The 15,519-nt window shown below is 42.3% G+C and overlaps 1 protein-coding gene across 1 annotated transcript in view; it reads right to left on the bottom strand.

Annotated features, from left to right (window-relative positions):
• Window positions 1–15,519, bottom strand: part of LOC139754559 (nephrin-like) — an 894,341-nt gene that overhangs the window by 272,313 nt on the left and 606,509 nt on the right. The window contains exons 4-6 of the mRNA XM_071671918.1: window positions 15,473–15,519; window positions 11,756–11,956; window positions 10,681–10,832 (exon numbers count right to left, since the gene is read on the bottom strand). The exon at window positions 15,473–15,519 is cut by the window's right edge and continues 40 nt beyond it. Coding sequence (XP_071528019.1) covers window positions 10,681–10,832; window positions 11,756–11,956; window positions 15,473–15,519 — 400 coding nt within the window. The remainder of the gene's footprint in view (window positions 1–10,680; window positions 10,833–11,755; window positions 11,957–15,472) is intronic.

Here is a 15,519-nt window from a genome sequence, read left to right as displayed (position 1 = left end):
ACGATGCTAGAGAACACGGCATTGAACGATGCTAGAGAACACGGCCTGCAGTCATTCTCGAGAACAAGGCCTGTAGCGATGCTAGAAATAATAAAAAATATTGATAATAATAATTATAATAATAATAATAACAACAACAACAAGAACAACAATAATAATAAGAAGAAGAATAAAGAGAAAATCAACAAAAAAAGAAGATTAAAGAGAACAAATTTCATATTCAGAAAAAGAGATAAGATAAATAAGAAATAAACTGTATTGACCCTAATGGCATTTCGAGTGATCAATAATAGACAGACCCGATGGTCAGGAGTCATGCAATTGTTGACCAGGAAGTGGTGTGTCGCGGAGATACACAAAGAAGACAATAAAAGGGGCAAAATCCTTCGCTTAATTAAGCTTCAGTCCGCCCAAGTTTTGGAACAAAGTGATTAGTTAACCAGAACTTAACTCTGAAGTTTGACGAAAGTCTTATGGAAATAAGAAGCCCAGGGCGAAGTCCTAAAGAAACAAGATCTAATCACGAACTTTACCAGACCAAAATAAAATCATAAACTTTAAATGAAACAGGTGAAAATATTCGTCATACGAAAACTCCACGAAGTCGAAGTACACCAAGCTGATTGACGTCATTCGATTGTGATGGACACACACACACACACACACACACACACACACACACACACACACACACACACAAATCTCTCTCTCTCTCTCTCTCTCTCTCTCTCTCTCTCTCTCTCTCTCTCTCTCTCTCTCTCTCTCTCTCTCTCCCTCTCTCTGTCTCAAGTAGACAAAACTACGTAGACAGATATATGCCACACCACTAACAAAAACAAAATGATCATTGTTAAAAAAATTGCTTATATATATATATATATATGTATATATATATATATATATATATATATATATATATATATATATATATATATATATATATATATATACATAGAGAGAGAGAGAGAGAGAGAGAGAGAGAGAGAGAGAGAGAGAGAGAGAGAGAGAGAGAGAGAGACAGAGAGAGAGAGAGACAGAGAGAGAGAGAGAGAGAGAGAGAGCAGCTACCTACTCCACTTAATTATCCTTAGTTCATCTCACTCACTTAAGCAGGTGGTTTAAGTGGGTCAAGGAAACACCACTAAAAAGCTTGTGTTGTTGATATACTGCGTTGTGCAATCCAGTCCACGTTAAACAAATTGTTCAGTTCCATTCCTAGAATATGAAGTGGACAAGGTCACACACGTATAATTGTAATGATGTATTTCCTTAATTGTCCGTACTCATTAATTATTCACCCATCACCGCGAAATCATTCTCATGAACTATTTCCTTAATTATTCGCACGCACGGCATTACAGTGAGACCCATGATTCATTATGAAATGCACTTACCCGCAGAAATGGACTGCCAAAAAATATTGTATTTCTCATAACCGAAGAAAACCATGAATACAAGCTCACTGAATTTACGAAATGTATCGCAACATCATTGCGTCGTCGTGCACATATGTTACACAAGAATTACAGCCACTCTCATAAACCTCTCGCCAAAAAATGAGAGAGGAAATTATATATCTCTCATTCAAGAAGAGATACTAGAAGCATGAGAAATATAATGTATATTCGTAAAGGCATCACCAGTAAACAATATCGCTGTATTACAATCCTTAACCTCAAAGCTACTGTATAACCCTACTGTGAAGGCTATCAGTAAGGTGTATATAAACCAATACACATCCCTCCATAGTGTTTTGAAGGTGTTTGCTTCTAGACCTGCGCCTGTGCTTGCTCGTCTACGTCGCATCTGCTTCAAAGCCTATTGTTTTTCTTCTTGGAAACAGTTGGTATAGTTTATATAATAAGGAGTGGCTATTGCAAACTTTCTTCGTACTCTAACTTCTATCCTTTCTAATGTCTTCGAGTCTTTTCTCAGTTAATACTCTTTCCTTTATCATTAATCATCTGGTCATCCATTTTATGGTATGCCGTGATGTAATCCTCCCATATCTCTTTTAAGATTTCCAAAAGCCTTTTTTCTTTTTCTTATCTTTGATAGCTAAATTACTCCACTACACAGTAATCTAAGCGTATTCTATATCACTGCCACAACAAATCTCTCCTGGCAACTCCATGTTAGTCTAATAGCTAAACGAAGAACTTGTAGTCCTCTGAAGATGTCGAAGTCCTTCTTTCCTGAACAGTTGCTCAATTCAACAGGAAACTCGTCCTTGTGCGGCTGTCATACCCGTGGGCGTAGTTCTGCATGCTTCACCGAGTCGAGACCAAGACAGTTTAAACTCATCAAATCTCCCGGTGTCACCTCAAAGTTGAAACTTACTTCCCTTACGCCACAGCGCTGGTCTTTCTGTCCCTCTTATGTAAAATATGACTTCGGTGTCTCCTCTCAAGAATAAGCTGTTCGTGTGTTGGCAACATTCGTTAAACCTTGTAATACTCGGTAAGCCACTGCGTTACATGATTACTGTGTGGATGGATGTCGGCAACTCAAGAGATCAGTTGTGTCGTCTGTTTCTTTTCTTCCACCGCTAAACACACTAGAACTCTTTACCTCCTCCTTTTCCTCCCAGAACCTAAAATTTCCCCACTTTTCCAGAGCAAGGATTTCCACTTCCTCCAAAATTCATATAATTTCTCTGCTCTACGTATATACCACCCTTTTAAATGAATTTCTTTTTTCTAAAGGTTAGGCTTCGGTGATGAAAGGTAAAGATAAATGGTTCATTACATTTCATATATATATATATATATATATATATATATATATATATATATATATATATATATATATATATATATATATATTTATGAAATTAGTGAAAGAGAAAATGATGAAATTACTAATCCTACTTATACACTGTCAACATTTTTCGAAATATAAATGCATCATACATGCATACCGTTAGGGAAGAAGAATATCTTTAAATATGAAAAATTCGTTTATAAAAGTGTGAGAGAATTTTTAATATATCTTAATGGGCCTTTTTTATTTTTTTGCACTTATTTGCCTTCTACAGTGAATTAATTCATTGCCATTAATCACAGCCATTCATCAGACTGAAGAAGTTTTAGAGGCTCTTCACTTATTATTCAATTCGAGAAAAAAAAAAAAAAAGAAACTGCCTGTTGACGTTCGTTATACAACGAACGGAAAAAAAAATTCTGAGAAAAACCAGAGAAATGTAAATCAGAGGAAAAATAACTACATCAATGACTATTTTTTTGAAGTACGTATCAGTATTTCTGAAATGTCTAAGAAAGAGACAAGTGTGTATATATATATATATATATATATATATATATATATATATATATATATATATATATATATATATATATATATATATATATGTATATATATACTCTTCAGGGAGAGCCAGTAGCCTCCTGAAGGAGGGCCAAAATGAAGATGTGAACAAGGTAGCGTGGCAACAGAAATGAGGGAGAGTAATACATGTTCACGTTGGTCTTGTGCTACACAAAGAACACACGTCAAGGGAGAACAACGATGTCCTTAGAGAACATGTTAAAGGAGAGAAAAAGATGTCCTTTGAGAACACATCAAGGTTGGAGAAGAACAATGCCCTTGAGGACACATCAAAGGAAAAGAACAGCCATGTTCTTTGAGAACAACAGGTCACGGATTTGGAAAGAAAAAATGTCTTATTTTTCCGTAAGACAATTGGGATTCGCAGACAAAGACAGACATACATTCATAAAACAAAACCGAACTACTAAATTGTAAAATTATGACTAGAGACAGATTGAACAGAGAGTTAATAAAGAAGGGAGTAAAAGAGGATCTGGAGTATAATCAAGTCGAAATGGTTGCTTGAATGACATCGTTATGCAAGTGAAAGCAAATGTTTCGTTCCTCTTTGTGTGTATGTGTGTGTGTGTGTGTGTGTGTGTGTGTGTGTGTGTGTGTGTGTGTGTGTGTGTGATTTACCTCCTATTTGTGCAAATGGGGAGGGACTTATATATAAAAACGTAGGGATCCGTCCTCTTACCCCTAATTTTCTCTTCATATAGTACTCTACATTTTTCCATCGACTGTCACCATTGCTTCTTCCCTCAGCCTCTTCCATGAGTCCACAGCTCGAAAAGGAATGTCTCCTCAGCGTCCTTTCATACGCCTCCTTCGCTCAACTTCCAGGAATCCGTGCCCCTCCTCTTCTGGACTCTCCTCTACCATCAAAGAAAGCTTGGTCTTAACGTTCTCACAGCCTATTAGAAATGACCACGTTGTTACCATAGGTATCTCCCTTATTTCTCCTTTCCCTCCTAAAGTGCTTCGGCAGATGAAGGTCCTTTCAACACCCTCCGTCCTTCCTGGAAGGTCCTTCCTTCGTCTCGGTTCAAAGGTAGTATTCACGATGCATCATTCCTTGGAAATGTACCATTTTCCCCCTCAACAATTTGATGCGGCTCTTCATCATACAAGGACCACGCTCTTGCGGTATATTCCAGCTTAAGTCGGGTGTACACAATGTATGTATATGTCTTCCCAAAACATCTTGATATCCACGTACATGAGGGCGAGGTTTTTTTTTTTTTTTTGCAATGACCAAAGCTCCGGCTCTGCTTCCCTTACGAATCCATCCATGATGATGTCAACTTCAAGGTTAGACTCTAGCTGCATGACTCTAGCTGCATGACTCTATTTGTATATTCATTACCAATTTGAACTGTGCGACGATAGATAGATAGATAGATAGATAGATAGAGAGAGAGAGAGAGAGAGAGAGAGAGAGAGAGAGAGAGAGAGAGAGAGAGAGAGAGAGAGAGAGAGAGAGAGAGAGAGAGAGAGAGAGAGAGAGAGAGACTACTCTACCATGTCCTGTATGCAGTCTGCAGTCGCTGTGTCTTTATTCATTGCATTCCATCCATCCACCACTCTCATACAAGTATGTATTCACATCATTATCTTAAGTTTATTACTGAATTTCATGTTATGTCCTCTCTGACCTCTCTATCCCTCTACATTCCTCGAAGACAGCATCACTCCCTGTGCCATCAGTCTGTTTCGGAAATAGCCACTCTCCTCTCTCACCCAAAGAGGAGTGTGAATAATACTGTGTATTGTGATCACTATTTTGTATGTTATACAGGGAGAGACTCGCTAAGGTTGTGATCAGGTCACCCACCTCACTCATCTCTCATCCAATGGGAGTGTTAATGAAGGGAGAGACTCGCTAAGGTTGTGATCATGTCACCCACCTCCTCCCTCACCCTTCTCTCATCCAATGGGAGTGTTAACGAAGGGAGAGACTCGCTAAGGTTGTGATTAGGTCACCCACCTCACTCATCTCTCATCCAATGGGAGTGTTAACGAAGGGAGAGACTCGCTAAGGTTGTGATCAGGTCACCCACCTCACTCATCTCTCATCCAATGGGAGTGTTAACGAAGGGAGAGACTCGCTAAGGTTGTGATCAGGTCACCCACCTCTCTCTTCTCTCATCCAATGGGAGTGTTAACGAAGGGAGAGACTCGCTAAGGTTGTGATTAGGTCACCCACCTCACTCATCTCTCATCCAATGGGAGTGTTAACGAAGGGAGAGACTCGCTAAGGTTGTGATCAGGTCACCCACCTCACTCATCTCTCATCCAATGGGAGTGTTAATGAAGGGAGAGACTCGCTAAGGTTGTGATTAGGTCACCCACCTCACTCATCTCTCATCCAATGGGAGTGTTAATGAAGGGAGAGACTCGCTAAGGTTGTGATCAGGTCACCCACCTCACTCATCTCTCATCCAATGGGAGTGTTAACGAAGGGAGAGACTCGCTAAGGTTGTGATTAGGTCACCCACCTCACTCATCTCTCATCCAATGGGAGTGTTAATGAAGGGAGAGACTCGCTAAGGTTGTGATTAGGTCACCCACCTCACTCATCTCTCATCCAATGGGAGTGTTAACGAAGGGAGAGACTCGCTAAGGTTGTGATTAGGTCACCCACCTCACTCATCTCTCATCCAATGGGAGTGTTAACGAAGGGAGAGACTCGCTAAGGTTGTGATCATGTCACCCACCTCACTCATCTCTCATCCAATGGGAGTGTTAACGAAGGGAGAGACTCGCTAAGGTTGTGATTAGGTCACCCACCTCACTCACTCATCTCTCATCCAATGGGAGTGTTAATGAAGGGAGAGACTCGCTAAGGTTGTGATTAGGTCACCCACCTCACTCATCTCTCATCCAATGGGAGTGTTAACGAAGGGAGAGACTCGCTAAGGTTGTGATCAGGTCACCCACCTCACTCACTCATCTCTCATCCAATGGGAGTGTTAACGAAGGGAGAGACTCGCTAAGGTTGTGGTTAGGTCACCCACCTCACTCATCTCTCATCCAATGGGAGTGTTAATGAAGGGAGAGACTCGCTAAGGTTGTGATCAGGTCACCCACCTCCCTCACTCTTCTCTCATCCAATGGGAGTGTCAATGACACTGCTTCTCGTAATTACTACCTGTGTGTTACAGGGAGAGACTCTTGCTTTAAATTCGAGTCACTGTTAATCTTTGCTGTCACTCCATGGTGACAGTAATGTGACATTTCCAAATGCGGACAACATAATACGCATTGTAAACTACTGTCTATCGATAATAGATACAGACAGCGGAGAATTAGCGTTGATAACGCTGTCACGTGTACTTTTGTCAAACTCGTAGTATTGACGTTTATTCGTTAAATCTATCTCGTTCTTCGAATCGTGCGTTAGCCGTTCGTTCCACGGCGTTGCCAAAGTGTCGGATGTGTCAATATGGTTCAAGTATAATGTTCACATGAGTCATTGGCATTCCCTATGCAATATCAGATTATAAAAATTTTTTTTCGCTAGGCCAGCCACCCATCCTCCCTACCCCCACGTCTGCAAATCGATGCATGTACGAATAATCACATCCAGATATCCAGGGAATGTATTAATTTAATTAATGAAGCCGGCGTTTTATCGGACGCATATCTGAATTAAACAAACTTTAGTATTTTTGAACTAATTTATATTTTTTTTTTGGCCTGAATGTTAAAGCTTTTCTTTTTTTTTTATGTTAAAGGCTCAAATCACGAATAAAAGTCCACAGCAAGGACGGGCCTTAATTGAAGTATGCAGAGAATTATGAAACGGGAAAAGAAAAGACGAGGGAAAGTACTTACGAATTTGTGAGAAAGTGAAAGACCTGTCTTTTGAAATGTGCCAGGTTATAGGTATTGGGAAAGACATGAGAAGGTAGGGAGTTCCAAAGTTTCGACGTGAAAGGGAAAGAAGCAGGTATCAAAACGGCCTACCCTTGAGTTACTGATGGCCACACAATAACCATGTGACGCAGCAGCTTGTCGAGTATCGCGTGGTCTAGCTACTGGTGGGGAGCACACAAGCCGTCAGCTCTATGAACCAAAAACCAAAGTAATACCTATAGAAGAGGGAAAGTGAACCACCACAGCGGCGTAGGGCAAGGGGGAGGGTGATCAAGCTTGGACGTTAGCCTGGGACTGTTCATAAGTCGGACCGCTTTCGACTCAACTCTGTCAAATAAGGACGCAGAACTAGAACCACTCCAGCTGTGGGACCAGTACTCCAGATCAGGACGAATCAAGCTCTTGTATAAACGGAGCAACTGTTCAGAAGAGAAGAAATTTCGACATCTAATTTTCGCAACGCTGCTCCATGTTCGTTAGCCAGGTACACCTTCCATGAGGTGTTGTTTTTCCACTCTCCACACCCTCATAAATCTCCAGCTGGTGCCACTCTCTTCCACACCCTCATAAATCTCCAGCTGGTGCCACTCCCTCCACATCCTCATAAATCTCCAGCTGGTGCCACTCTCTTCCACACCCTCATAAATCTCCAGCTGGTGCCACTCTCTTCCACACCCTCATAAATCTCCAGCTGGTGCCACTCCCTCCACATCCTCATAAATCTCCAGCTGGTGCCACTTCCTCCACACCCTCATACATCTCCAGCTGGTGCCACTCCCTCCACACCCTCATAAATCTCCAGCTGGTGCCACTCCCTCCACATCCTCATAAATCTCCAGCTGGTGCCACTTCCTCCACACCCTCATACATCTCCAGCTGGTGCCACTCCCTCCACATCCTCATAAATCTCCAGCTGGTGCCACTCCCTCCACATCCTCATAAATCTCCAGCTGGTGCCACTTCCTCCACACCCTCATAAATCTCCAGCTGGTGCCACTTCCTCTACATCCTCATAAATCTCCAGCTGGTGCCACTTCCTCCACACCCTCATAAATCTCCAGCTGGTGCCACTTCCTCCACACCCTCATAAATCTCCAGCTGGTGCCACTCCCTCCACATCCTCGTACATCTCCAGCTGGTTCCACTGTCTTCCACACTCTCATACATCTCCAGCTGGTGCTGTCCTCTTCCTCACCCTCATACAACTCCAGCTGGTGTCACCCTCTCCACACCCCCATACATCTCCAGCTGGTGCCACACTCCCCACACCCTCATGCATCTGCAGCAGGCGCCGGTTCGTTGGCCATCATCGCCCTACGTCGACCATTCAAAGCAGAGCACAATGACTGCACACAAACGCAGTGAAAAACTCTCTGCAGGCAACAACAGTGAGCTGGTACAAAGAGGCCGCTGAAGGTCAAGTTTCCTCGGTGAGTTCGTCCAAAGACCAGGGAGCAGGAACGAGGTTTAAGCAAGAGAGAGAGAGACTTGTCTTTCCTCCTCCTCCTCCTCCTCCTGCCCTTCATCTTCCTCTTCCTTTTCTCCCACACCTTCTTCCTCTTCTTCTTCCTCCTGTTCCTATGAGCGAAGAAGAAGAAGAAGAAGAAGAAGAAGAAGAAGAAGAAGAAGAAGAAGAAGAAGAAGAAGAAGAAGAAGAAGAAGAAGAAGAAGAAGAAGAAGAAGAAGAAGAAGAAGAAGAAGAAGAAGAAGAAGAAGAAGAAGAAGAAGAAGAAGTGGGTGAAGAAGATAGGGAGAAGTGAGAGGAAAAGGATAATAAGACGAAGCTCAAGAAGAAGAAGAAGAAGAAGAAGAAGAAGAAGAAGAAGAAGAAGAATAGAATGGTCTGACCCTGTCGCATTAATATTACTCAAAGGTCAGAGTCGTCCAACAATCATACCTCCTCACTCGCCAACCGGCCTGGCCTGACCCTATCTACTCCCTCACTCTGGTAGTTGACTTGACCATCTTTCACGTCATTGGGTTAAGCTGAACCTGCCGAGTCACTCCCCTTTCCACACCCACCCCTCCTCCTATACCCTCTAAGAATAGAGTCAAGCAACGAAGATCTTTATTCTAAAATTCTTTTCTGACTCCCGAAATATTCGTGAAGATTCGACGTTATGTTCTTGCGCGTCAGGTGGTCGGAAAATACACGATTTCTTGGGATTTTGAATTTTGGAATATTCACTGGTTGATGTTACTGTGTGACAAGAACAGATGACTTGAGTCTTAAGAGGGAGAAATCCTCACTTGGCCCCCTTCTCCGTTTCCTCTTTTGGAGAAATAAAACAGGAGGGGAGGATTTCCAGCCCATTGCTCCCTCCCCTTTTAGTCGCCTTCTACGACACGCAGGGAATACGTGGGAAGTATTCTTTCCCCCTATCCCCACACACACACATATATATATATATATATATATATATATATATATAAACCCCACACAAATGCATCTATATTTTTCCTTACATTTCCAAGCCATGACACTTAAGCTGTCGGGTTGGGCGTTTCAAAACATGAATTATTTCCTTTGATATTTTCTTCCTTTGACTCTCGTCATAGCGGCCAGCTTGACCAGTACTCACCCACTGTGCCTTACGTATGAACGCCTAAGTCAGAACTTCGAATTACGTGTCACTCCCATTTCTCATAGCGTCGTCTCACATGTCGGTTTAGATGTCAGTTAATACGTCCATTATATATATATATATATATCCCTCTGGACCTCATTCGAGTCTCAGCTTCGACTGTCATTTCAGAGTTTGACGTCCAGTTTATACAAGAGGACGTCAGGTAACTTAAGTCTGTCCTTTGTGCTTAAGCATCGGCATCTCTTCTCCCTATTCCTCAATTACCATGAACAAACAACCTCACATTTTGATCTTCAATGTTTCCCATGTCTAACCCATTGTAGGATCATGTCGTCTACACCAATCAATTCTCAGCTACCTACAATCTCACCGTTTACGACATGGAGAGAGATGAGAGATAGATAGATAGATAGATAGATAGATAGATAGAGAGAGAGAGAGAGAGAGAGAGAGAGAGAGAGAGAGAGAGAGAGAGAGAGAGAGAGAGAGAGAGAGAGAGAGAGAGAGAGAGAGTATGTAAATGAACGTCGAGATCCGGGAATAACTTTTTGTTTACCTACGCCCCGCCGTGGGGAAGACATCAGTTCCACTATATATAGTTTTGTTTACCTTCGGATGGCGTCTCCCAAAGTTTCCATATGTGCTCAAGTAATCTTATTTACCCATCGTAAACGTAGAAAAGAATTTCGCTCTCTGTATATATATATATATATATATATATATATATATATATATATATATATATATATATATATATATATATATATATATATAAATATATACATAAGATTGATAACAAAAGACGCTCGACACTTCAAGACAAGCCACTACCATCAGACCTCAACTGCTCCCAGGTCTTAAGCTGCTGTCATAACCTTACCTGTGTATGTAAGGGCGTGACCTGTTGACCTTGCTGGTACCAGGTGACCAGGGCGTGAGGGTTACTCCCCACCACAGTACACACGAGCCTCGCCAGCCGTCCGGACACGAGGGGTTTCTCTTCGGGAGCTATGGTCACACTCAGAGGCCCGCCTGGAGGAGGAGGAGGAGGAGCAAGAGATGAACCAACACTCGAAGCATGTTTATATTGGCTGCTGGTACGTGGGGATACATGGGTGGGACACAGAGAGAACAGGATCGGGATACATGGGTGGGACAGAGAACGGAATCGGGATACATGGGTGGGACACAGAACAGGATTGGGAATACATGGGTGGGACAGACAAGAGTATATGAATATATGGGAAGTACAGATAACAGGACGGAAGCGCATAGGAAGGACACACAACAGGATGAAAGTAAATGGGAAGGACAGATAATAAGATGGGACTACATGGGTGGACAGATAACAGGATAGTCGTACACGGGAAAAAAGATAACAGGATGGAAATACATGAAAAGAACAGATAACAGGATGGAAGTACATGGGAAGGACAGTTAACAGGATGGAAGTACATGAGATGTATATATCACGTTACGGAGACCTGATTGCTCATGACGAGGTTGAAGTCGTTGTCAAAACAGTACAAGAGTATAAGTTCATTGGTAGGCTGAGAGTTAAGCATGTGTGTATATATATGAATTATACTAAACTAGACTGACCTCGTCTGTTTCTTAACTCTCAACCCCCAATTTTCTGAACGTAACCATAAGCCATGGTTGGCCTAAATCACTACATAGAAAACGAATATCTAAACTATCATTTATAATCCATTTACGTCCATCATTCTTCCTGTACTTCGTCATTTACAAGATAGAGCGTCAGAACCTCACTACCACCGAGTGAAAACACCTCTTTTTTTTACTCATAGTTCAAAGCTACTCCGATCTCCTCTCTTTACTTCTAGTTCAAAGCTACTCCGATCTCCTCTCTTTACTTCTAGTTCAAAGCTACTCCGATCTCCTCTCTTTACTTCTAGTTCAAAGCTACTCCGATCCTCTCTCTTTCGACTCACAGTTCACTTTGCGTTGGTAGACGGCCACGAGCTGCGGTGTGACATCGTTATTGGAGGCTCGGCAGGTGAAGGGTGAGGTAAGGTCCTTCCTGGAAGCCGGCACCTCCAAGTCATTGAAGGCGGTGCCCTCCTCCCCCGCCGTGCTATTGGCGTCCACCTCACGGCCATCCTGGAGCCACACCACCCGAGGCAGCGGCCGGCCTGTAAAGGGGAGAAGGAGGAGGAGGAGGAGGTGGAGGAGGAGGAAGAAGAGGAGAGTCAGCGAAATGCTTTAGCCACAAGTTGTGTTTTATTATGTTCTTATCTGCTATGTTACTATGCCACAAGCTGTGTTTTACCATGTTCTTACCTGCTGTGTTTCCCTGTGCTATAAGCTGTGTTTTACTTTGCCACAAGTTGTGTTTTACTATGTTCTTATCTGCTATGTTACTATGACACAAGTGTTTTAAAATATGCTCTTATCTGCTATGTTCCTATGCCACAAGCTGTGTTATACTATGTTCTTAACTGCTATGTTACTATGACACAAGCTGTGTTTTACTATGCTCTTATCTGCTATGTTCCTATGCCACAAGCAGTGTTATACTATGTTCTTAACTGCTATGTTACTATGCCACAAACTGTATTTTACCATGTTCTTACCTACTGTGTTACCATGTGCTATAAGTTGTGTTTTACTATGTTCTTACCTGCTATGTTACTATGCCACAAGCTGTGTTTTACTATGTTCTTATCTGCTATGTTACTATGCCACAAGCTGTGTTTTACTATGTTCTTACCTGCTATGTTACTATGCCACAAGCTGTGTTTTACTATGTTCTTATCTGCTATGTTACTATGCCACAAGATGTGTTTTACTATGTTCTTACCTGCTATGTTACTATGCCACAAGCTGTGTTTTACTATGTTCCAACCTACTGTGTTACCATATGCTATAAGCTGTGTTTTACTATGTTATATCTGCTGTGTTTCTAAGTCCCATAAGCTGTGTTTTACTATATCTGCTGTGTTTCTATGTGCTACCTGCTATGTGTCTATATTCTGCTCTATATGTAAGGGATCTCACACAAGACCCAAGTGGTGTTTGTAGCATCTGTGATTTATGTATTAAGATGGTGAATGACGAATATCTTAACACAAAGCTACATGCGCCTTGAAAAATCCTTTACGTGTACCTACATGCTCCTTGATAAATCCTTCGTGGATACCCACATGCTCCTTGGTAAATCCCTTACACGTATTCCAACATGCTCCCCGATAAATCCCTCACGTATACCAACATACTCCTTAGTAAATCCCTAACACGTATACCCACATGCTCTTTGGTAAATCCCTCACGTACGCTAACATACTCCTTTGTAAATCCTTTACGTACACCCGAATACTCAGCTGATAAATCCTAAAGTAAACCAAGCTACAATCAAAAGTACTGAGGGAACGTTCACATTCGCTATAAACACATTGCCTCGTAGAACTGACCGAACACCACACACACACATACACACACACACACACACACACACACACACACACATAGACACACACACACACACATAGACACACACACATACATACAGACACACACACACACACACACACACACACACATACACACACACACACACACACACACACACACACACACACACACACACACACATACATACATACAGACACACACACACACACACACATACATACATACAGACACACACACACACACACACATACATACAGACACACACACACACACACACATATATAGACACACACACAATATTTCTAGACAGCAGCATCACCTAATCCTCTTCCCATTTGACCCCTGACCTACGGGACTAGAGGGAGTGTGACAAAATGGGAACATAACTTTTTAATTGAGTCGCTGGATTATTCCGGAGGCGAAGGCACACCATGTAACACCCTACTGGATTATGATACGGTTATCACAGGCATAAAGCAATTATTCTTCTCCATGATATTTTCTAAAAGAGTGTATTTATGTATGTATGTATGTATGTATGTATGTATGTATGTATGTATGTATGTATGTATATATATATATATATATATATATATATATATATATATATATATATATATATATATATATATATATATATATATATATATATATATATATATAGTGTGTGTGTGTATGTGTGTGTGTGTGTGTGCGTGTGTGTGTGTGTGCATGTGTGTGTGCGTGTGCGTCTTTCTGTCTGTCTGTCTGTCTGTCTATGTAACAGGCGTTGCTGGGCTACGCAAGCTCAAGGGTCACACCGCGAATGAATGCCACCTTTGGTAAGGTAGTGTCATTTAGAGTACACTTAGTCTCGTCCCAGACTTCCTCACTTCAAAGGAACAAGCAGTTCCCTGCTACCGGATGCGGAACTGCCTTGGGATGGGCAAGCCTTTGGTAAGAGGTCCTGGGTAAACACCTGGTCTCTATCTCTTACAGACAGTGGTCCTGGGTAAACAAAAAGGCCTCTCTTTTTTATAGACAGTGGTCTTGGGTATACACCTGGTCTCTATTTCTTATAGACAGAGGTCCTGGGTAAAGAACAGGCCTCTCTCTTATAGACAGAGGTCCTGGGTAAAGAACAGGCCTCTCTCTTATAGACAGAGGTCCTGGGTAAACAACAGGCCTCTCTCTTATAGACAGAGGTCCTGGGTAAACAACAGGCCTCTCTCTTATAGACAGTGGTCCTGGGTAAACAACAGGCCTCTCTCTTATAGACAGTGGTCCTGGGTAAACAACAGGCCTCTCTCTTATAGACAGAAGTCCTGGGTAAACACCGGATCTCTTTCTTATAGACAGTGGTACTGGATAAAGAACAGGCCCCTCTCTTATAGACAGAGGTCCTGGGTAGAGAACAGGCCCCTCTCTTATAGACAGTGGTCCTGGGTAAACAACAGGCCCCTCTCTTATAGACAGTGGTCTTGGGTAAACAACAGGCCCCTCTCTTATAGACAGTGGCCCTGGGTAAACAACAGGCCCCTGTCTTATAGACAGTGGTCCTGGGTAAACAAGAGGCCCCTGTCCTATAGACAGAGGTCCTGGGTAAACAACATGAGGAGTGAGCGTCATCCCAGCGTCTGTCTACACGAGTGTCATTGTAACCCCACATGCAGTCGACCCTCACCTGACTCAGTTCAACCCTGGGAAAAAAAAGAGTCAACTTCATCCATGTTGGAGTAAAAGAAAAAAAAATATATATATATATATAATAAGCTTCTTCTTTATCTATTTGAGGGGGGTGTTTTTGTGGGGAGAGGGGGAGAGCTATTATTATACTCGCCTGGTGGTATAATAGATTCCTGTGATCATGCACGCCATCCTAAAACTCACTCCCACAGCTTTCAGAGCAAGGTTGGTGTATAGTGGTACTTAGCATGATAGGAAAAAAAAAATGGTAGTAGTAGTGGTCGTCTCATGTGGCACATTTTGTGACGATTCTCGAGGGATGTGTTGTGTATACAGCGGAGTTAAGTGGTGAATAGAGGATCCTACACGGCTCTCTCTCTCTCTCTCTCTCTCTCTCTCTCTCTCTCTCTCTCTCTCTCTCTCTCTCTCTCTCTCTCTATCTATCTCTCTCTTTTGGACCCATGAATCTGTGTGCCCGTACAACACTCTAGGCAACCGCGTAACTCTCTCTCTCTCTCTCTCTCTCTCTCTCTCTCTCTCTCTCTCTCTCTCTAAGGTAACAACCCACTTACCTCCCGTCACTCTGCAGACGACGTCATTCGTCTGCCCCAGCTCGACG

Source organism: Panulirus ornatus, chromosome 17 (genome assembly GCF_036320965.1).
Source record: "Panulirus ornatus isolate Po-2019 chromosome 17, ASM3632096v1, whole genome shotgun sequence".
NCBI classification, from domain to species: Eukaryota; Metazoa; Arthropoda; class Malacostraca; order Decapoda; family Palinuridae; genus Panulirus; species Panulirus ornatus.
Note: the sequence above shows the minus strand (reverse complement) of the source record. Positions and strands in the feature narration are given on the sequence as shown.